Source organism: Myotis brandtii, unplaced genomic scaffold, assembly GCF_000412655.1.
Source record: "Myotis brandtii unplaced genomic scaffold, ASM41265v1 scaffold216, whole genome shotgun sequence".
Classification (NCBI taxonomy): Eukaryota; Metazoa; Chordata; class Mammalia; order Chiroptera; family Vespertilionidae; genus Myotis; species Myotis brandtii.
Window position 1 is genome coordinate 795,828 of NW_005358092.1, and position 23,432 is coordinate 819,259.

The window sequence follows — 23,432 nt, forward strand, 5'->3', positions numbered from 1 at the left end:
GACTGCTGGCTTAGGCCTGCTCCCCCCAGAGGGTGCAGGCCAGGCTGAGGGACCCCCCTCCTCCGAGTGCATGAATTTCATGCACTGGGCCCATTTTAATTATTATGTGCCTAGGTGTGAGTCTTTTGAGGTTCATCTTGGCTGGGACTCTGTGTTTCCTGAATGTGAGTGACATTTCCCTTCATCAGGTTAGGGAAATTTTCTGCCATTATTTCTCCAAACAGGTATTCTATTCTTTGCTTGGATTCTTCTCCTTCTGGTACCCCTATGATGTGAATGTTGTTACATTTCATGTGGTCCCAAAGCTTCCTTAAACCCTCTTCCTGCTTTTTATTTTATTTTTTCCTATTTGCTGCTCTGAATGGTTGTTTTGTTTTTTTTCTACCTTGTCTTCTAATTCACTGATTTGGTCCTCAGATTCTTCTAACCTACTGTTAAATCCTTCCAGGTTGTCCTTTATTTCAGCTACGTCATTCCTCATTTCCAATAGATTCTTATTTATTCTTTCAACCTCTCTTTTCATGTTGGTGTAGCTCTCATTGTCTCTTAATGTTCTCATTAAGCTCCTTATAATTCTCGTTAAGTTGCTTGTAGTTATCCCTGAATTGTTTGACTACCCTTATTACCATTACTCTGCATTCTTTATCTGACAAAGTGCTTGCCTCCATTTCATTTAGTTCCTTTTCTGGTGATTACTCCTTTTCTTTCATTTGGGTGTTGTTTCTTTGTTTCCCTATTTTTACTGTTTCGTTGTATTTGTTTCTATGTATTAGATCAAAGTTCTATGCTTCCCAGACTTTGTGGGGTGGTCTTATGTGGAAGGTGTTTTGTGGGACACAGTGGTTTAGTTTAGACCTCCTGAACTGGGTGCTCTAGGAAAGTCTCTTGCTTGAGTTATTTGGGTCCTCCTGTTATAGTTGTGTCTTGAATGTTATTGTCTCATTTGTGGATGGAATCTCCTCTCAGACTGGCTGACTATGTGGCTCATCCTCAACCACTTCAAGCAAGCTGTTGTGGAGGTGCTATCAGAACAGAAAAAAAATACAACACAACAAAATGCAAAATAAAGGAAACAAAACTAAAACATACATAACAAAATCAACTGCCAGAGAATAGAGAATTAGGAAAGAGAAAAGAGAGCAAGAATGATAGAAGAATATGAGGAGGAAAATAACAAAACCAACCAACCAAAATACCCCACACAAACAAAAAACAAAACAAAAAATGGGGGGGGGGGATAAGGGAGTAAAAGGAATATGTAGGTGCAGAGCTAAAATAAAGAAATTAAGATTAAATAATTAGGGGAAGGAAAATGGTTTGAAATAGAGAAGAAAAGAAAAGTGAGAAAGATTTATTGAAAAGGAAAATAGAGGAGAAAGCAGATAGACCCAAAATAAGAAAAGTATAAAAGATGAGATATGAGGGTAAAAGGAAAAGAGAGAAAGAAAAAAGATTGTATAGAAAAAGGGAAGATGAAAATTAGATACATGAATGAAACAAGAGAGACTAGAGCAATAACAAATGAATAAAGCAGATAGATAAAGAAGATGAAGAAAAAAGGGAAAAAGAAAGGAAAGAGAAGAAATTTAAAAAAAGCAAAAGAAAAAATAGAATAAAAGGAGGGAAAAAAAGGTGAAGTGGCGTTCATTTCAGCCAAGTTTAGTGCCCCATAGGAGCTTCATTTGGATCCTACTCTTCTGATGACTGTGGCTTACTGTTTTGTCTGCCAGTTCTGGTCTTTCCCTGAGATATTTTAGGTGCTAACCCCTATCAGAAACTGTCCTCCTTTGGCTTTCAGCAACCTGCTCGAAGCTCCAAGTGAGCCACAGTTTGTGTCTGTCTCCACAGGACTTGGCTGCAAGCAGGAAGGCCCAATCTGCCTTCTAAAACTGGTTTGTTAGCATGTGGAGCCCAGGGCTGGGTCAGCAAACTTTCTCTGGTTCCCTGGGTTCCACCTCTGCCCGCCTTTGCCTGCTAGCCAGCTGTCAATCTTAATCACTCAAAAGTCTGTCTCTGAAAGGGCTTTAGGCGGGGAAGGTGCTGCTCAGATTTCAGGGAATGTGGTTAGTGTGTTTCCCTGTCCCAGGGCTACTCCTCTGCAAATGGCCCAAAATATTACTCTGCCCTCGGCTGGGCAGAGATCCTTGTATGCAATCCAGTGGGATCGGCTGCAAACCTGGACTTTCTATCAGCTCTCCCATGAGGGGAAAATACCAGACTAGACTGGTGCCCAGGATAGTGGGGCAGACAGGCCTTCCCTCATCCAGTCACTGAGGGCTCTGAGACTTTTCAAACCCATGGCTTGGACTCTGCTTTTGTTTCCTCTGAAAAGGTCAGAATTCAGGGTGTGGTATGCAGGTTTCCTGAGAGTGGAGCAGGCTATATTACCTAGGGCAGGGGTTTTTTTCTTTACCTGCCCTGTGGCTGCTGGAAGTGGCTAGCTCCTCTCAGGAAAAATGGCCCTTTCAGTTTGGACACTTATGAACGACCAAAGGCAGGATTCCTGACATTTCCAGATCTCCCTGCATTGCTCCCCACCCTAGCCTCTCTTTAGACACCTCAAATCCATGCCTCCCTTCCTGCACCAAAGTCTCAGGTGAGTAGTTGCAAATGAAAACTCCTGTGCTCTGGGTTTAGAAAAAACACAAAACTGTGGTTTTCTCTCCCACTGGCTCTGGTTTGCTGGCTCCAGACTCTGCTGCTGCTGACAGCAGCCCTGCCGCCTTTCACAGCTGGATGTTATGTGGGCCGTGGGTCTGGGCTCTGGTGCTCCAGGCTGTGGAGCCCAGCCTGGGCTCTGGGCCTCTATCTTTTGAGGGCACAGAGCCTCCCATAGCCCAGCACTCCCCCTCTCTCGGTCCTCCAGCCTGCTGCCCCTGGGAGCTGGGGCAGCTCCTCTCACGACCTCGCCTTTCCTACCGGTCTCCAGGTGTTTTCTGTCCTTCCTCCTCCTCAACTGGACTTCGTTGGTAATTCCAGGTGAATGTTCTCCAATTTAATTGTGTTTCTAGTTTGGCCCTGGGATGAGGTGCATGACAGATCTGCCTATTTGGTCACCATTTTCCCCTCTCACTCTGTTGTTGTTGTTTTTTTGTGTGTGTTTTGGTTTTGTGGATTGCTGTGCTCAGGCATGAATGGACTGTTAGGAATGATCCTGTTTAAATTATGGTTTCTATACATTTAATGAGCCTCACAGCAATGTTGAGTTCTCCTTTGGTTGCCTTGAACTAAAACCTTAGTTCCCTGTTCTGAGTCACTGGGCAGTCCACAGGTTCAACCCCATGACTCTCCTAAAAGAACCAATCAGGCTGTATTGAGCATGTCCACAAACATTAGAAATTCTTTTGCTATTATAAACTTTCTCTTACTTTCAGATGACTTTTGAAATTAAATTTAACTATCTGTAGAAAAGACAGAAAATACAATATTTTAAAAAAGATATTATTTTTAAGAGGGAGCCACATAATAATTTCCATTAGCACTAAAGAAGGGGACTCAATCTGATATGACATAGCCTTCCAATGAGTTCCTCCAGATCAGGGTGAGGCAGGTCCCCAACTGCACACTCCAAAAGCGAAATGACAACTTCAAAATGGCAGGAGTAGGTACATATGGAAAAATAAAACTTCCCATAAATGCTCATTAAGGATTCCCAGGAGGAATGAGGAATCATAAAGTAACTAGCTACACAAATAAAAAGGAAGTTTGTATTTGACCCAGACCCCCTGATGTTACACTTCAATGGGCACAGAGAACATCTGCTGGACTCATCCCAAATGTCTCAACTTTAGCACTGCAATGATTTATTTTCAGGAAAAAATAATATCCTAAATCAAAATGCTGTTTTCATGAGGTCGTTCAGAAAACATTAAGAAGGTGACGGGCAGGATTGATTCTCTCCTGAGGAGAACAGACCACTGAGAGTTCCAGGTGCAGGCACAGGCTGCCCATGGGCGAGGCACCAAATCAAGGATGGTTGTCAGTCCTGAGAGCTGCCCTGTGGATAAAAGCACAGGCAGGCTGGAAAGAAGTAGATCCAGAGCTTTGCCTACTTCTTAATTTTTCCAAGGACAATTCTTTAAGCAACATTTTCTTCTTCTGTATATAACCCTTTGGTATACTTTAAAAAAAAACCCAAAACAATCAAAGTTGATCATCCACATTAAAATGAACAGATAAACAAGCTGTTAACTTTAACCAAAGACATTTCTCATTTTACTAGGCAAAGGAATTCATAAAATTGTGGTCTTTCCCACTCAGTAACTACAGAGGAAGCACTGTTGGGACTGTAAGGTAGGGAGGAATGCTGCCCTAAAATAATGGGACCTCTGCCTAATTATGAACAGGACCACAAGCAGGAGAAATGAAGACCCACAGACATGGGGACCATTCATCAGTTGCTTTGGCAGGGTGACTATTATGCTGAAGGGGCAAGAAAACCCCTAAATAGAGTTAGAAAGCCCTGCTCCCTTCTCTACCCTTCTTTGATGCTTTTAATTTGAAGAGAGCAATTGCTCCAGATTCCACATCCTATTAGTATGCAGTTTCAATAAGGCAGGTCATAGAATCGCCCTTCCCTAGACATTTTAAAGAAAAAGACAGACAAATATTTGCCTGGAACTCCTAGGAAACCTTTAAAGATCCCTTCCAGCCATATGATGCTATAACTCAAGTATTTAATAATGCTGGGGTGTATAACATCTACACTTACTGACAGACTACAGGAAGCGGGAGTCCCCCAGGCCTTGGAGTAGTTGACACAAGAAAGTAAACGGGCAGGTGTGTGGGACTGGTCCCCAAGGTCACACACAGGTCTGGTGTTCTCGGACCCTGGATGCTCCAACCTGAGGCAGGTCACCTGAAAGAGCCCCAGTGTTCCCACCTGTAAAATCAGAATTCCTTCTACCTACTTTGAGCAATTATCTTGAGGGTTTATTTGAAATCAACAAAGGAACAAGATTGATTTCCTGCACTTTTCGGAGCCATGAGGATTTTGTAATTCCTCTCTGGGTTGGAGAACCACGATGTGGAAGGGAATCCGAGAGGTGATCTAGTGCAGAGCCCTCCTTCGGGGAGATGAAGCCCCAAAGCTGCAGAGGACCAGCCTGCAGCCCTGGGGGGACTGGAAGCTCTTTTCTGTTTCATATGCAGCCCCTGGTTTCATTGCTTGTGTTCATGGAATTATGGTTAACACATTCTTCAAAAGACTAAACAAGGGATAAACAGGAGGGAGGCCTCACTAACCCGCAAACAAGTGGCATTTAATAAAAACATACTGTAATCAGGAGACAGGAGGAAATGCTGTTTTCATTGTCCTGACTAGATTTTCTGTATAATCATGCAGGCCAAATGGGGTCAGGTGGTTGGCTGACCCTTTCCTTTTTGTCCATCATTAAGGAGCAGACATGTTTTCTATCCTCCGGCCACTTGTACAGTAACTACAGTGTATCAGGGGCCGCTGCATGGGATGTTCCATCCAGAGAGGAATGGGATGAACTTGGCCTAAGTGCAGGAGGCTGTTTGCTACTTGCTGTGGGGTACTTATGGCCCAAACCCAGCTCTCAGCAATGCCCTTTACAGCAGTGGTCCCGGGCAGTGCCCTGGTCACAGCCACAGAGAAAATGGCAGCTGCAAATCATTGCTTTTCCCTGATCTCAAATGCCTGAGAGAACGTTCCAGCACCTCTGAAAGAGGGGAGATGCCACCATGGGAATTGTAGAGAGTAGATGTTATGAACACAGCCATTCTGTGGCAGAGGATGGCAGATGGAAAAGCATGTGCAGCAGATGCGTGAGTTGAAGGTAGGAGATTATTAGTAGGACCAGAGACCTAACAGTCAGGGATGATATCTTGCCTGAATGACAGAAAGCTTGGCCAACCCACAGCTGGTCAAAATAAAACTGACTGGCAGGTCAGGGCCTCCAAACTGTACAAGATCAAGACTACAAAGTTCAAATACACTCGTGGTTTCACCTAGATGGCAACCTCCAAGGGGCTGGCAGTTTTTAGGGCTGGACTGACAGGCTCAAGCATCCAACAGGCCTTCATGCCCAGCTGACAGCTCTGTCCACGGGAAAGGACAGCTGGTCAACCATGCCTCTGACCTGTGCAATGGCATAATCCGAGTTGTTGGTCGCCTGCATGCCTTCATTCCCACTGATTCCCACACCCACATGGGCTGTCTGGATCATCCCGACATCATTGGCACCGTCCCCGATGGCGAGGGTGATGGCCTTTACCCGCTTCTTAACCACGTCTACTATCTCAGACTTCTGCAGAGGAGACACTCTGTAAGAGAAGAAAGAGAAATTATGACTGTATTGATCTTTCCAGAGGAAACAGCTGTAATCTACATTTAGCTGCATTAAAAGGGCAGTCATCGGACAATTTCCAAATTCAATACATACGTTTTATGTTCGTGTGCAAAAAAGCTTTCAGAAAACAGTAGCTTGTGGCTTTCAAGTATTTGCCAACTTCACAGATGAAATACACAACTCAAAACTAACTTAAAACACAGCCCATCTGTAATCACCCTGCTCAGTGGGAGCCCCATGTGCAAACACCCCAGGGGCACGTGTGCCCTCCCGAAAGATTCAGGCAGTGAAGCTGGTTACAGAGGCTTTGGGAAATGTCTTCCCAGCAAATCAGAAAACTAGCAGACTCCATTTTTGCTTTGGTGAACATCATTCACAACCTAGGGCTGGCAAAAGAATTTTCCACAAAATCTGCTTTCACAGAAGGGAAAGTAAGTTGGCAGAGCTTGAGAAGTGCAGAAAGAGGATGCAAGGAAGAAGAAAGAAGAAAGACTTCTCCAACTCCACCCCAGAGACAGAGACAGCATTTGAAGGGCAGCCAAGGCAGAGGATTTGAGAAGGGGACTCCTGGGGGTAGATGGTCTACTGAGGCTGAACTGCAGCAGCAGAGCCCAAAGGGTGGACAGAGCAGCCTCTGCCTAAGAGGGGCTGTTTCCACAAGGAATCAGGCAGGTGGGCTTTTGTTCATAAGCCCTCAAGTCCTCTGGGAAGGAAACCTAATATAAATTTATGGTGTCTAAAGCACAGCAACATTGATTATATGATGTGTTTGTTCCCAGTATAAGATCAGACAACGAGGACCTCAGGACTGACTTATTTTTATTTTAAATTCTGAATTGGTAAGCTGATTTGAGAAATTTACTGAATCATTACAACACACACACACACACACACACACACACACACACACACACGAGTAAAAGACCTGTCTGGGTTTCCCAGAAGTACCAGCTGTGGCCACATACGGATAGGATTTAAAAACTAGAATAGACACTCACAGACCCTCCCAGTAGAACTATGAGTTCTCATATGGCCAACCCACAAAAATGCTTGTTTCCAAAAGAAAACTTAAATTTTACCAACTCTGGAAAGAAATGTGTTTGGTGAGACAGCCAGCTGAATTTAAAGCACAGGTACTTTGAAGCCATTGCTCAGTTTAGCAAGTTAAAAAAGGGGTGTTAGAAGCCACGCTGTATGACCTAATACCTCTTTTGTGATTTTCACAGGGACTTTTAATAATAGGACTTCACAGCCTCCTGGGGTAGTTGCAACCACGAAAAATTATTATTACTTTTTTGTTGTTGATAAGCATTAATAAGTACTAATTCTACCCTCTGGGCCAGAGTAGAACAAATATAACATTTTTTTTCAAATATTAGGGAGGTTGAAATATAAAGATACCTATCACATCTTTCCTCCCACAGTTCAGTTTCTGCTGGCTAACCAATCTCAGGTCCTTCAACCCTATATAATAGGCATGCTTCAGAACTTAAATAGCTCCCAACTGTGAGCTTCTAGACAGCTGAGAGCAGAACAGAGCAGTCACCAGCTCCCTGGTAGCAGATGCTAGATTGACCTCAATGTAGCTTAAAGTGAAATGAAAGCTTTACTATTGTTATCATTGAGCTTCCTGTCAACTAAACTTAAGCAATTTCAACACACAGGGATATAAGCTGTATCTATTCCCTCCAAGTTTGAGCAACTGCCAGTTGGAGCCAACGTCTGGTCTTTACATTCCTCTTTTTCATTAAATTTCTGATTGGCAGGATGGCAGGCACATCTCACAATTAGAATTTGCTATGCAAATGTGATTTCTCATTATATTTTTGAACTCAATAGAAGCAGAGATCAAATAGAGTATAGAGAAAATGACCTAAGATTCAAAGTGGAAGAACTGTGCATGACCTTTTCCTGTGCCCAGATGAACTATGTCATCAGGGAAAACCATTTTTATCAGTCCTTGTCTTTTCATCAATGAAATGGAGAAAATGAGAACCATCCACTTCATGAGATGGTTGTGGCGTATTTATGTGAAACCATTCTGCTTCCTAACAAGTGCAAAGCAAATGTTATCTCCTACCCCATCTGTAAAACCTCAGTTGTTTTGGGGGGGAGGAGGGACACATCTGAGAAATGCGTGCCATCTGGCCCATGGTTACCAAACTGTGTGTGTAGGTGTCCTAGGGTACTATAGGGGGAAATTATACATTTTCAAGGTAAATACAGTAACATCTCTCAGGTAGTGGTAGAAAATAATAGCTCTAAGTAGCCCATAGTCTCGACATTAGATCATGCTACATTGCTCTGCATGATATATCTTTGTGAAGCTGAGTTTTCATGGTTGCTATGATAAAGAGCAAATACACTGTGAAAAAAATCAATGTACAACAGGAAATGAGGGAGGCAGCGTCCACTTTTACTCCAAGGTTTGAGCAGTTGTACAGTGCTCAGCAGGTGCACCCTACCATATGATTGGTAAGTGATTATGATTATTTGAGAATAAAAGAAAAAGAAGTATTATTCTTTCATTTATGTGCATTATTGTTTCAAATGTCTGCTAATTTTTTAGGACATAAATACTCTTTGAATTGTTTGATCTTGCCTGCTTAATAGATAGATACTGTTCAGTTTTACTTTTGGCCTAGGGGCTTTGCAGAGTAATTATTGAGACATTGAGGTACCATTAATCCAGAGAATCTGGGAACCTCTGCATTAACACTTGTCTCCATGGTTACATTAATCATGCATCAAGTACAGTTATTCATCTACTGAAGTGGAGCTTCACCCAAAGGTGCCATCACTTAAGTCTTCAACTCTTCTTCTGCATTCATGAAGATATCACAAGAGACCATGGAACAGAACCTTTAACAGCACTGGGAGGCCTAAGTCTGTGACTCCTTGAGATTTCATATGCCCCCCAAGTAATCAAGCAAGTTGGCCTCTTTATCAGCAAACCTGATAAAGTGTTCTGGAAAGAAAGGGAACCTGGGCAGGAAGCTCAGACACATGGACACTGTGCTGTGGGAGGTTCAAAGGGTTGTGGTGGTGGAAGAGGGAAGGTGCTAAACAAATTCAAGGTTTTCTTTGAAGTTAAAGTTGTTGCTTTTATGTTAGTGGGTTTTGAAATAAGCCAACCAACACAAGATAAATAGCAAGTCAAATATACTCACTATATTTTCCACTTTGGAATTTGGAGCTCAAGAAAGTTGAGGCAAGTCATGACTCTGATTACTTAAAGTAAAATATTTGAGTGTCCAACAGCTGCTTTTTCCCAAAAAGCAAAAAATAAAGAAAAAACCTGACTGGGTATATGAACTAAGTCATATCCCCATGTTTTAGAAGCATGAGATTCTCATCAAGGATTTATTATGCCCCTAACTGCAATGCCTTGAGAAAACATAATTCTAGCACACACTAGGGGTTCATAACAGATGTCAAACAGCTAATTTCTACAGAACTGGATAGGCACCATTACGCTTCAGCCACACATACTATTTTAGTATGCCAAGTTACCACAAAGCACAAACTAGCTCTTCCAAAATCTCAGTTTGTGACATGGAATCACATGCCACACTTAATACGTATTCCCAGCATATAATACGTCCAACACATAAAATAAGGATTCCCATCCACATCTGGTATAGGACACTTCTATACCATATTTTGGTGAATGACATATAGAAATATAAATTCAAAGATCTTCAGTAACTAGAGAGGTATTCTTCCCACTTTTCTTTTGGCTAACACATTAGATTCTAAAATAAAAAATAAGTTTTCCTTTTGAGACTTTCAAACAAAAATTCAGTATTCTGGAGTATCTCATTTATGGAATGTGTATTCCTGAAATTTTAAAACTCATTTTCTAAAGGTATTTCAAACATAACACTGAAAGATAACCATTGGCAGCTGCCTTATAAGATTAATGATCATGCATTAATTTATCTGATCTACAAAAGCCCTGGTCTCAGAGTGAGTTTTTAAATTCTGATCTTGCAATATCATTTGAACAAATTTGAGTCCTTTCTCTTCTCAGAGCTCAGCTGCCCCATTTGTCAAAGAGGGGCTGAACCTCCAATATTGATAGATGTAAACTGAGCTCACCTGAGCCAGGGGAATTAAAGGAACTCCACTCAGGGGCACCCAAGAGAACTTCAACCACAGCCACAACTCTTACTAATTAACCAGAGTCACCACATACTTTCATTAATTGAACTTCAAAACGTCTTTATTCCAAAAAAGACAGTCCTCGTGAATAAAAAAGAGATTTGAAAACCACTGGCCTAGATAACTGAGTCCCAAATTCTAAGTGAGCATCAGAACCTTCTAGAGCAGTGGTTCTCAACCTTGGCTGCACATTAGAATCACCTGGGAATCTTTTTAAAATCCTGATTTCTGGGCCTCATCCTCCGGAAATTCTGTTTCTTTGTTATGGGGTGGGGCCACCCACCCCATAACAAAGAAACAGAATTTCCGGAGGATGAGGCCCTAGTAACAAAGAAACAGAATTTCCAGAAAATGAGGCCCAGAAATCAGGATTTTAAAAAGATTCCCAGGTGATTCTAATGTGCAGCCAAGGTTGAGAACCACTGTTCTAGAGAGCTCATAAAACTACAGATTCTGATTCAGGAAGGCCAGGTGAGTCCAGAGAATGCATATTTTAACAAGTTCTGAGTGATGGCGTGTTGCTCGTCATGGACCACTAACGTAGCCAGCAATGGCCTGAACAAGAAGGCAAGTTCTCTCTTGTTGAAACATTTTAATTGGCTAAGCTTACATTCCTATAACACAGGATACTTGCAAAATTTTCACAGAGTGACATTTACAATTAATTAGCAGAAACACTGAATTTTGTCCCCTCTTTCAAGCTTTGCATATGTAGGTTCTTCTTTGCTTTTAAACCCAAACTAGCAAGTACAAATTTAGGTTGGTATTTCATTTAAGACAGTCTTCCAATCTGAGTATCTCACATAAGAGAGTGAGAGGGGAAAATACTAAGCAGAATAAGATATACAAGCATCCATATGTGTGTGTTTTTAATGATGCAAAAACCAGCATACATGATTTCATTTGTGAAAGTATCAATCTTTCTGTTTACTGAAAGATGGTATCCTTATGAAAGAGATTTCCTTTGATTAAAAAAACATTGATATAACATATTATACCTTATTTCTTATAGCAGTCAGTGATCCACAATGTTTGACAATTGCAGAATCTTAGAAAAATCTCATATAGAGTTTGTAGATATATAAACACCTAACATATGTATCTAAAACCTAAAAACAATTAAGCTATCCTATGTACCTGTCTAATGAGTGTGCCACTGGCCGACTGACACCTACGTGTTCTTTCCTTTGATGTGCTGAGTGCTCTGGCACAGGCCAGTGGGCCACACCTTCTGGCAGTATCCCGCTCTGGAACAGCCCACACCTGTGCTCTGACCCAAAATGTGTGACTCTCAAATTTCATCTATGGCTCAGTTTTTGGTACATCTCACTGCAGCCCCAAGCTCCAAAAGCAGATAATTTTGGCAGCTTGAGGTAGTCCCTAGAGCATGGTCACAGACGTGAGACCAAGGGGAGGGGTGGCAGGAGGAAGGAGGGTGAATCTAGGTGAACCCAACAAGGTAGCTTACGTATAGGCACAAAGCAGTGATACTTAGACTCAATCACTCAACAGTTCTAAAGCAGACTTAGGTGCTCCCTCATTACGAAAACTTACACACAGAGAGGAGCTATATTATACAGGAGGAAGCCACTGACACGGTGCCTCAGAAAGATGCACAACTACAGAAGCTGTTCAGGTTTTATTTCAAGGGCTACAGGGCCTGACCAGGAGGCAGCCTCACAAAGGTTGGGGCTTGAGTAGAACACATTAAAAAATGCAGAATGAATGCTTGCAGAAAAAGTATAACCCATGAGATGATGGGCATGAGAGTGAAGCCACATGTTTCTGGTCGTCACATGAACAACATGCACACACGTTCAGGGATGAGCGTTTCTAGCTTTGATTGCTTTGGCACTGAAAGGTTCTATCCACCCCAGCATTTTCTCTAAAGATTAAGCTGTTATGCAGACCCTCATGTTCTCCCACTTCTCTCAATCCTTAAAAATTTCAAAACTGCACTTGATTGGTTTCCTACAAAGTTGCTATTCTTTCCCTAGTATCACCAACGATCCTCATAAAAGAGCAGACAGGATGACAGACCACAAGGGGACAACATGAACTATCTACATCTCAGGAATTAATCCCAAAATTATTTAATAGATTTATTTATTTCTATAAAGTCTATTTATGCACTGTGATTTATTATATCCCTTATGTGGATTGTTTGTCTCTCTAACCTTCATTTTCTATTCGGTTCCTATCTATCCATTTCTTTACCCAACTCTAAATGCTTATCCAGTGGACAATCAATGGTGACTAACTACCACAATCATAAACCTAAGACTAAATTACATCTCTAAGCATAGCTATAAATAATAGGAAAAAATACAGTTCCACTTAAACAAAAATACATGAACTTCCATATAAATAACAGACCTGGAAACGTGCTATCAGTGTGTAATTGAGAAAGACTACTTGTACTCATAGATGGAGAGAAGGAAGGCAATACAAATAGGACTGAACACCTCTATGAGATCTAAATTTATTATCCATAGAAAGTAGTTAAGCCCAGCTGGCATGGCTCAGTGGTTGAGCGTCGATCTATGAACAGGTTAATTCCCAGTCAGGGCACATGCCCAGGGTTGCAGGCTTGATCCCCAGTGTGAGGCATGTGGGAAACAGCCAATCAATGATTCTCTTTCATCATTGGTGTTTCTATCTCTCTCTTCTTTTCCCTTCCTCTATGAAATCAATAAAAATATTTTTAAAAGTAGTTAAAAACACCCCACTTTTCTGTGATTTAGGGATGGATACTGCAAATTTTCTTGGTCAAATATTCCAGTGGTTTTGACTCTTCTACTAATATGCTTTAAAATGTTATAGGCTTACTACAGGCTTTTTGTGAGAGAGCTTAGTGGTCCAGAGCTGGCAACAATCTTTGGCTTCTCACAGGGCTTTCCTGGAAAAAGCTAACATATAAGCCTGGTCTTTTCATTTCCCCTGGCTCTTCTGATCATAATGCTTTGACTATTATAAGCCAAAAGCTAGCTCTTGCGTATCATTTTGCATAAGCACTTTGAGGGCTTAACAGACACCAGCTTACCAAGTCTTTACTAAGGGTCTCAGGGATGTCAAGTGATGCAAATTATCTAACCAAGTCTTTATATTTAAGTACCTCACCATGTATTTGCTCTTTGCACAATTATTTAAGTGTAAAATCACATCTTTCATAAACTCAAATACCTTGGTACCTTTGTACTATTAATGACTGTTCAACACTGTGCTTAGTAGGATAAGCATTTAATGTGCTGATTAAATAAAATGATGAACCTATATCTCATTTTCAGCGATAAAAATTTGTAAAGAATAACCATGAACCCTCATGTGACCCTATGAAATACAGGTCAATATGCCACAGGATTTCTTGAGCAACTAATGTAAGAGCCCAGATGGACCAATGCTATTTTTATTTTGGTAAGATGAAACATACATGCTTTGATAACATTCCCTGTATTTTACCTGTATCAGCCATAAGGTTGTCTCCCTATGATTACACTGAAGGTTGGATGCATGCTACTGACACAAAGTGATAAAGCTTGACTGTGCCAGGTGAGTCAAGAAGCATGCAGGTGCACTATCATCTTGCTTTATATCTTGATGGTGCAATTCTATGATCACTTTATAAATTTAACATATATATACATGTTAAATTTATATATATATGTTTTATATCCTATCTAATAATAGACAAACATGGTAATTAACCATAACTTCGCTACCCTTCCCATTGGCTAATCAGCAAGATATGCAAATTAACTGCCAACCAAGATGGTGGCCGGCAGCCACGCAGCTGAAGCGAACATGAGGCTTGCTTGCTCCAGTGATGGAGGAAGCCAAGGTTCCCCGCCTGCCTCAGCCCAGCTCTGAGCTCCAGATGCAACAATGTTGCAATTATAGAAGCTAAACAAACCCAGATACCTGCTTTCAGCCAGCCACGGCCTCAGAGCTGAAGCCGGCTCTCAGCTCCAGTGACAGCCATAGAAGGTAAATAAATCCCAGAATAAAAAAAAAAAAAGAAAAAAAAAGAGGCTGGGAGCTTCAGTCGCCCGCCAGCCTGAAAATGGCCCTCAGCCCCTCACCCAGACTGGCCAGGCACCCCAGTGGGGACCCCCACCCTGAAGGGGGTGTGACCAGCTGCAAACAGCCATCATCCCTTCATCCAGGCTGGCCAGGCACCCAAGCGGGACCCCCACCCTGATCCGGGACACCCTTCAGGGCAAACCAGCTGGCCCCCACCCGTGCACCAGGCCTCTATCCTATATAGTAAAAGGGTAATATGCAAACTGACCCTAACAGCAGAAGGACTGGGAATGACTGGTCACTATGACACACACTGACCACCAGGGGGCAGACGCTCAATGCAGGAGCTGCCCTCTGGTGGTCAGGGTGCTCTCACATGGGAGGAGCTCTGCTCAGCCACAAGCCAGGCTGATGGCTGCCAGTACAGCGGTGGTGGTGGGAGCCTCTCCTGCCTCCTCAGCAGCACTAAGGATGTCCGACTGCAGTTTAGGCCTGCTCCCCGCTGGCAAGTGGACATCCCCCGAGGGCTGCCGGGCTGCCAGAGGGATGTCTGATTGCCATCTTAGGCCCAATCCCCCGGGGAGCGGGCCTAAGGCAGCAGGTGGTCATCCCCTGAGGGGTCCCAGACTGCGAGAGGGCACAGGCCGGGCTGAGTTACTCCCCGTCCCCCCCGAGTGCACAAATTTTTGTGCACCTGGCCTCTAGTGTATATATAATTCAAACTGCAGAAATCCATGGAATCCTATTAGTATGAAGATTATTTTTAACATGGTATAGGTATTCATTTTTCAAAAATACTAAGATTAAATGTTTCCACATTCCAGATACACTCTTTCTGAATGAATGAACTTTCAAAAACAGGAGCTGAGCTCTCCTTTACACTCTACCAAAAAGGAGGTGAGGAGAGCGAGAAAGGAGGATGGAGGAGGGAAGAGGGAGGAGGGAGGAGGGAGAAGGGAGGAAGGAGGAAGAAGGAGGGAGGAGGGAGGAGGGAAAAAAGAAGAGGGCAGGCTGTAATCAGGAGAGAACATGAGAGCTTTAAAAAATACTACTTATAGAAATGTGCTGCTTTAATAATTTCTCACAATTACTACTAATGATCTTCTTGTTGTTTAAAAGGTTCATTTAACCCATTCTATATTTAGTCATAATATAAATCTTAGTGTCACACACATACACACACAGCACAACATCGAGTCTTGATTCTCCTTTTAGTATTGACCTTGAAAAATAATCTTGCTAGTGTCTTAATAAGTATTCTGTACTTTCACCTTTTGTACTACCCAGAGCTTAAATATAAATAATTCTAAAACAGATATTCTTAAAATCTGAAGTTACTCTTATATGGTCTCTAAATCTTGATTTCAAACTCGAAAAATTTCCTCAGCGATCAAGAATTTTAAAGGAATGGAGCCCTAACAACTAATTTGGGACAAGGCATATTTATCACCGTCTAATCTGATGACTGCCTTCACTGTCCTACAGTCACTCTCTTCTATCCAACCACCGTGCAATTGTGAGTCAAGAGGGAACTTGATATTCTTTATTAACTGAACAAAAACCTTATAACCTGATCCTGTGCTGTGGCTGTAAATGCTGCCTGTGCAGCTGAGGTTTTGAGGGTCGCTCTCAGAAAAAGGGAGGACACCCTGTCTACTCAAGATCGATTTACTCCACAGCCCAGAAAGGGCCCACTATGAAATCAGTATACCCTGCTTGGGTGTTTAGAATTTATGCATCCCCACTTGTGTCCATGACAATTTTATCACATGTCCAGGAAACAGAGCAATCAAAGTGGCACTAAGACAGGAGTATAGCTTCTGAAAACCTAACATCTCCACTAAATGATGTAGAATATATTAAGATCTGGGCAACCACATTTAGTGTCAAAATTTAATAGGTTGTATGTTGTGAATTACATAGTTTTACATTCTCTGAAATCCACTGGCTAGAGTCTGTTTCTTTCTGTATGAGGCTGAAAAGAATGGAGCAGTCTATGAAGACTGGGATTTAAATAAAAGATATTAGATCCTTCTGTCCCCAGGCTGAAACAGGGATTAGAATAACACATTTAAATACCTTAATGTTTTTAGCACAAAAAGCATTAATTTGATACTCTGTTTCCTTGAAATGCTTTATTAAGGTCACCAAGTCCCTCTCAGGAGTGTCTGCCTTCCTTGAAGTTAACGTACATTTATTGTTCTCCACTGCAAATTTCACTACTATTTCAAAACAGCTGCCTGGCCTCTGCTGCGGGGAAGGTGGGAATAGGAAACAGAACCAAGAGGAAAGCTGAGAAGTGTTTGAGTTTTGACATTTCAGAGCAAGCTTATGGCTCCTTCAGGACCAGGCATCATGAGCTCATGCACCACTGAAAATTGATGACGACCAAGATGCTTAATAGAATGATTTTAATTAGACCTGCCCTTTATCTGTCACCTGTGCCTGGAACAAAGACCATCTGGATACAATCCAATAAATAAGCCAACTGTAACTACTTGTCCTCTGAAGAAAATGGGGCAGTCTGTGCACCTCCACCTTCAGCCCAGTCCTGACCCTAACAACCAAGAGCCCTATGAGCCACGGGAACAGCAGTGGCCAGCACCATGTGCACTCAAACCTGAGGAGTTAGTTCACATATTAATGCAGCTCCTTTTTTTTATTTGAGAGTGGAATTTGCTGGGAGGGAATGGAGGTAAATGAGACAAAGCTATTTCTTCCAAGTAGCATATACCCCTTTTTAAACCTAGAGCCTGTATTTAATAAGCCATGGGTCTCGATCTCAATGGCAGGAAATGATAATGCTTTTTTAATTCCATGTATGTAAAGCGGTTTAAACAAAGAGGTGCATTTATATAAACCCACAGAATGCACAGCTCTGAGAGTGAGCCCTTACGTAAACTATGGGCTCTGGGTGATAATGATGTGTCAACGTAGGTTCACCAATGGCAGCCACTGAATCCTCTGGTGAAGGATGTTGATAATGGGGGAAGCTCTGAATGTGTGTGGACGGACAGGAATAGTGGTGTAAGGGGGTGTACCTTCCCCTCAGTTTTGCTGTGAATCTAAAACTGTTATAAAAATTAGTTCATTTGGGGGGAAAAAGAAGCAGCAGCATTCTACCATTCTCAAAATACTAGCAAAACCTGAAAATGACACCTAATGATTGTATATGTCTGCTAAAATCCTGGAGAGTGACAGAGAAAGCTAGGCAGACATGAGGCAAAAGGGGCAGGAGGTCCTGGTGGTGGCGGGATGAGTATGGGCATAGTGATCAACCACATGAGAGTCTGCATAAAGATACCACATGAGCCCCAAGACACTGTACACCCACAGATCAAATAAACTGTAACAGCCAGTTATAATGGTAGTCAATCTACTGCAAAGTTGAATTTGTAACTTGCTCTTCTAATTGATTAAGACCATCAAAATGGCACTTCTTTGCATAAAGACTGGTCTGAAATGTAGTTAGCTGTGTACCCTATCTCCATAACTAGACTGTGAGCTATCTGGTGTTAGGGGTTTGTTTTACTCATCTTTAAATCCCATAGCACCAAACATAATAGCTAACAAACGTTTGTTGAATTACCTGTTTTTTAATGACAAATTACACAACTTTTTTGATGTTAAACACAACTCTCTTTCTCCTTCTTAATTATAATTATTTCCATTTCAGGTTCAAGAACACACTTAGATCTTATATGAATAATGATCTTCTTGCTATTTGATCAAAGAAAGTGAGAGAATAAGAGTTTTTATTCATTACAATGCCTGTTCAGAGAAGCCCTCTTCTGAACAGGCATTGTAATGAACCTTTGAGTTCACCTGGTAGCTATACTTTTCAGAGTAATTAATACATGAACAGACATGTGTATCAGGTTACCACCTATTCTAAGTATCAATGACCTAAAAATCAAGTTTGCCCTTTATGGGGTTCAATAGGCGGGGTCGACACTGCTAACACCTGCCATGTTTACCTTGGCCGGCAGCTGCAGCGAACCAGTGCATGAGACTATGCAGCCCTCAGGACAGAGAGCCTAACACAGCCTGGAAAGGAGATCAAGACCAGAGCTAGCTAGATGCACAACCTCTTGCTGGGGGGCTAGTACAAGAGGGCAGTTAGAATGAATAAAGTTTCAGTCAAGAAACTTGAGAAATAGAGGGAAGGTGCTCAGGAGCACATACAGTAGGGACTCCTAGCTTTATGCAGAGACTTTTACTTCTCATCCCGTAAAGGTCTTGAAATACAATGGGGGAGGCAAGAAATGCCCATGCAGTCAGTACCTTGTAATTCTATCTAGCCCATGGCTGAAGATGGGAGTCCTCAACCAAACTGAGGGTCAACTAAGGGAATGTGACAGGGGAGGCTAAAGCACTGTCATAGGAAGCAAAGTTTCAGAGGATAGCCTCTCTTTCACTCACAAACACATGCGTACATGAGCATACATAGTATCTCGTTAAATGGAATTGGTCCACACTAAAGATGGAATCTAAAGAAGCAATACCTTTGGTGTTATATATATTTTCAAGCCATGCAACAAAAATGACCTATCATCCACTTAGATCACAGTGACCCAGTTTCCAAGGCAAAGTGACAAGCACATATCAAACCTTCATTTTGGCTCCACGGTGACAATAACTGACGTGTGGAGAAAGCCTTCATAATCCTATCGGCTGCTAAGAAAATTCCATTCTTTCTCCAACATATCCCCCCATCCTTTCCAAAGTCCATTCGCTCCCCTCTAGGATTTTTAGTGTGCCCGCTGTGAAAGCTGTGAACAAGGGACAAAATAACGCAGGTCCCGAGGCTATTTTTTCATAAATCTTTTAGAGCGGTTGGTTCTCAACCTGTGGGTCTTGACCCCTTTGGGGGTCGAACGACCCTTTCGCAGGGGTCGCCTAAGACCGTCGGAAAACACATATATAATTACATATGGTTTTTGTGATGAATCACGATGCTTCAATTATGTTCAATTTGTAACAATGAAAATCCATCCTGCATATCAGATATTTACATGACGATTCATAACAGTAGCAACATGACAGTGATGCAGTAGCAACGAAAATAATGTTATGGTTGGGGGTCACCACAGCATGAGGAGCTGTATTAAAGGGCCGCGGCATTAGGAAGGTTGAGAACCACTGTTTTAGAGAGAGTGGAAGAGAGAGAGAGAGAGAGAGAGAGAGAGAGAGAGACATTGATGTGGGAGAAACACATCGATGGGTTGCCTTCTGCACGAACCCCTGACCAGGGCCCGGGCCTGGGAGGAGCCTGCCACCGAGGTCCGTGCTCTTGACCTGAATCGAACCCGGGACCCTTCGGTCCGCAGGCCAATGCTCTGTCCACTGAGCCCACTGAGCCACACCGGCCGGGGCCCTTAACTTTGGTTACCATGCTGGCCTTTTCCCCCAGAACAGATCATTTGGAAGGGTATCTATTGGACCTACCCTGACCAGCTTCACCAACTAGAACCATGGAGCCATCACAGGAATATTCTTAAACAAAAAGAAACTGGTGGGTTTTTTTGTTTTTGTTTTTTTTCTCAAGTATCCATTTATTACTCAGTCCACAGAGTTTTCCTATGTTGATGGTTGGGTTGGTCCTCTAACCAGAGCCCTGCCGGCCTTTTCCTCCCGGCAAACCCTCCCGCAAGCTTTTTACAAAGTCCCGTCCGTATTTGCCATAACCTTGTGCATCGATCCCTAATGGGTCCTTGTCCCCCCACCTTCAGGATCCATCAATGAACTACAGATTCCCCATTTGTAATGTACACGATTGGGTACATTTTGTTAATATGTTTTTATTCCTAGGTTTTGCTATTAAAAAAAATTTTTATACCATTTCCAAGACAAAAAAAGAAAACAAAAAAGGAAGAAAAAGAAAACGACCAGTTGATGCTTTGAAGAATTGATGTCCCTAAAATTCCACGAAATGCATCTTCTTAGTTTAGAGGGGATGTGGGTTTGGACACTGGAGTTGCATCTTCTACGCGTCAGACACGGAAGATGCTTAACGTTGCTACACTGCTCATCTTGGTAGGGGGTTTGGGTTTGGGTTTGGAGGGGTTTTGTTTTAATTTCTTTTCTTTTTTCCCCCCTCAAATTTAAAAGCCTTAAATGTACTGTCAGCCTCAGACCATTGTCAGGTGGGATCGCGGTCGATGGCCAGTCCACGTGCTGTGGCTTGGACGTGGCTCGGGGGTTGGTCGCGGAATAAAGGATGCATGGACCGGAAAAAAAAATAACCCAGGTGATGACCATGTGTGAACATGAATAAGGAGGAACGGCGGGGATTGCTTCAAGGAGAGGAACCAAAAGATAAGGTAAAAATGGGATCCTTGCCTCTATTTATCCAGATGTACTACCTCCCTGGTTTTTCTCCTCTGTGACCAACAATGAGAATTCCAGTGTTCTTTAAGCCTAAGCGCTACAGTGCTTTAAAAAAAATGAAACACTTCACAAATTTGCATGTCATCCTTGAGCAGGTGCTATGCTAATCTTCTCAGCCTTGCTCCAGTTTTAGTATATGTGTTGCCTAAGTGAGCATTAAAACCTATACTTTAAAGTCAAAGGCAAGAAGATGAGACAATAATAATAATAATAATATAGGAACAGCAGCAAGTGCTGATTTAGTACGTGCTATTTCTTCATCGGTAACTGGGTTAAGTGCCTCCCATGCACTGGCTTGCTTATTTATTTATTTGTTTATTTATAAATTTATTTTTGAGAGAGAAAGAGAGAGAGAGAGAGAGAGAGAGAGAGAGAGAGAGAGATTGATTGTTTCTCTATTTGTGCATTCATTGGTTGATTCTTGTATTTGCCCTGATAGGGGTTTGAACCCACAACCTTGGCATATCGGGACAATGCTCTAACCAACTGAGATACTCAGCCAGGGCTGCACTGGCTAATTTAATCCTCACTGCAACTCTGAGAAATAGGTATTATTCTGACCACTTTATGGATGAAAAAACTAAGCTCAGAATCCTAACAAGTGGCAAGACAGGACCTAAACACAGCTGTGTCAGTCCAGGATCTGCATGCTCAACCACCTGCTACACTCGGCTATTGTGGAAACAACCATTTGGATGCTCTGTGAGCAGTCAGGCTGGCTGGGCTGGGGGACAGCACACAGGCTACAGATCTTCTATTCCCAATACTGCAGGAACACAGCAAGGTCACCTTATCCCCCAATTCTCAGATTTCTGCTTGGAACTTGGGGATGTCACCACAGCCATCTGGCTCACAAGATAGCTATGAAGACCAAATACATTATAAAGGTGGACGAGAATTTTAAAAGGCAGAAAAGAAAAAAACATATTTTAGTTTCTGCCTGACTCTTGGATTAAGTGCCAAGTACCATTCCTCACTTCTCCATGGAAGACACCATCCAGGCTCTGAGCTGAAAATATTCTTCCCCCCTAAGGTGCTGGCTCTTAGGATCTTTAGGATGAAGATGAGATGAGAACCAGCAGAGAAAAAAATTTTGGCTGATACGTCCCTGTTTGCATTTATCATCCCTTCTGTATTGAATTGTTTCCATGCATAATTTTATATAGACTTGCTTTGTATTCGAACCCATTAATATAATATATTCAACACTAATATTCACACACACTGAATATGAATATATGTAAATAAGACTGCAAGTTCTTGCAGGGTAAAGATTATGTCTTCAGTGTTTAATTGCCATACACCTGGTAAGTGCTTGCATGTGGGGCTATTGCTAGGTTTACCTGTGTGCATCAATGTGCAGAAATAATGGGAGAAGTTCTGATATACACGAGAGGGAAATGGCACGCATGCAGATTTAGAGCAGAGAGCAAATGAAATACAAAGAAAGAACTTTGTCACTGTCAGCACACCTTTCTTAGTGGCTTTGTCCTTGGGTGAAGTCGGGAGCTAACAGGAGGAAGATCTGCCTCTGACACTGGAAGTGCAATCATATCAGAGATTTTCTCCAGTGATTAGAACTATACAATTAGCCAATGTGTCCTCACACCCTAAAACAATGTCCACCATTCACTGGAATAAATTACAAACACATGCAAAACATGCAACCATTACAAGCATGATCTTCACCTCAAGCAACATTAAACCTGGAGGACTGATGTTTCTTCATTCCTCTACTGCAAATGGGCTTTCCTCTTACTCTCATCTCCAAAGTAAAACAGAAAAGCTAATACGTGTTTCATTTTTTTAAAGCAATTGGAGAGAAACTGATATAAAAGAAATTTCAGAGTCTGCCTAACTTCTCATGTAAAATGACACCAGAGAAGCCAAAATCAGAACTACTCACTGCAAGAGTTAACCATTTTCAGTGAGCCTCAAATCCTAATGAAATTGATAATTATTCTTACACCACAGATAATCTATTGCTATAACAAAAAAATATCTAAAAAGTACTTCACCTCTGAAATGATGGGGAAAAATTATGAAGAGAAACAAAATTAAAATTTGAATTGTTCTTTATATTTGATCTGAACAATTTTAAGAGCTAAGACCTCTCTGCCTCCTCCCTGACATCAGGCAATTCTCCAGGTTTCTGACTTGCACAGGGTTTTATCTGAGTACAAACCTCTAGGTAGAGCTCTTCTAAAATTGAATGCATTAACTTTTAGTCAAAGGAAAAGATTTTCCAACATCAGTGAAAAGACAGTTTTGATTGGTTTCTGAGAAGTTAGTGGCAGTCCATTAAGCCATATTAGTAAAAACTCAAAAAAAAAATCACTTAGGGTTTTTTCCATTCTAAATGTCTAAAAGTTGAAGTTTTTGTGAGAAGCAAACAGAAGGCCATTGCTTCCTGGAAAGATAATGGCTGATGGGTCCAGGCAGTCATCACAGTAATGAGCTCCTTCTGTTTGACTTGCCCACTGACATTCCTGAACTGCAGAAGCAGCCGCCAGGGCCAGTGAGTTTAATAAGGCACTGATACTC

At 42.0% G+C, this 23,432-nt stretch overlaps 1 protein-coding gene across 4 annotated transcripts in view; it reads right to left on the bottom strand.

Annotated features, from left to right (window-relative positions):
• ATP8A2 (ATPase, aminophospholipid transporter, class I, type 8A, member 2) overlaps positions 1-23,432 on the bottom strand; it is a 651,371-nt gene that overhangs the window by 250,053 nt on the left and 377,886 nt on the right. For all 4 annotated transcript variants that reach the window (XM_014539417.1, XM_014539416.1, XM_014539418.1 and 1 more), the window contains one exon: positions 6,105-6,288. In XM_014539417.1, the coding sequence (XP_014394903.1) occupies positions 6,105-6,288 (184 nt within the window). The remainder of the gene's footprint in view (positions 1-6,104; positions 6,289-23,432) is intronic.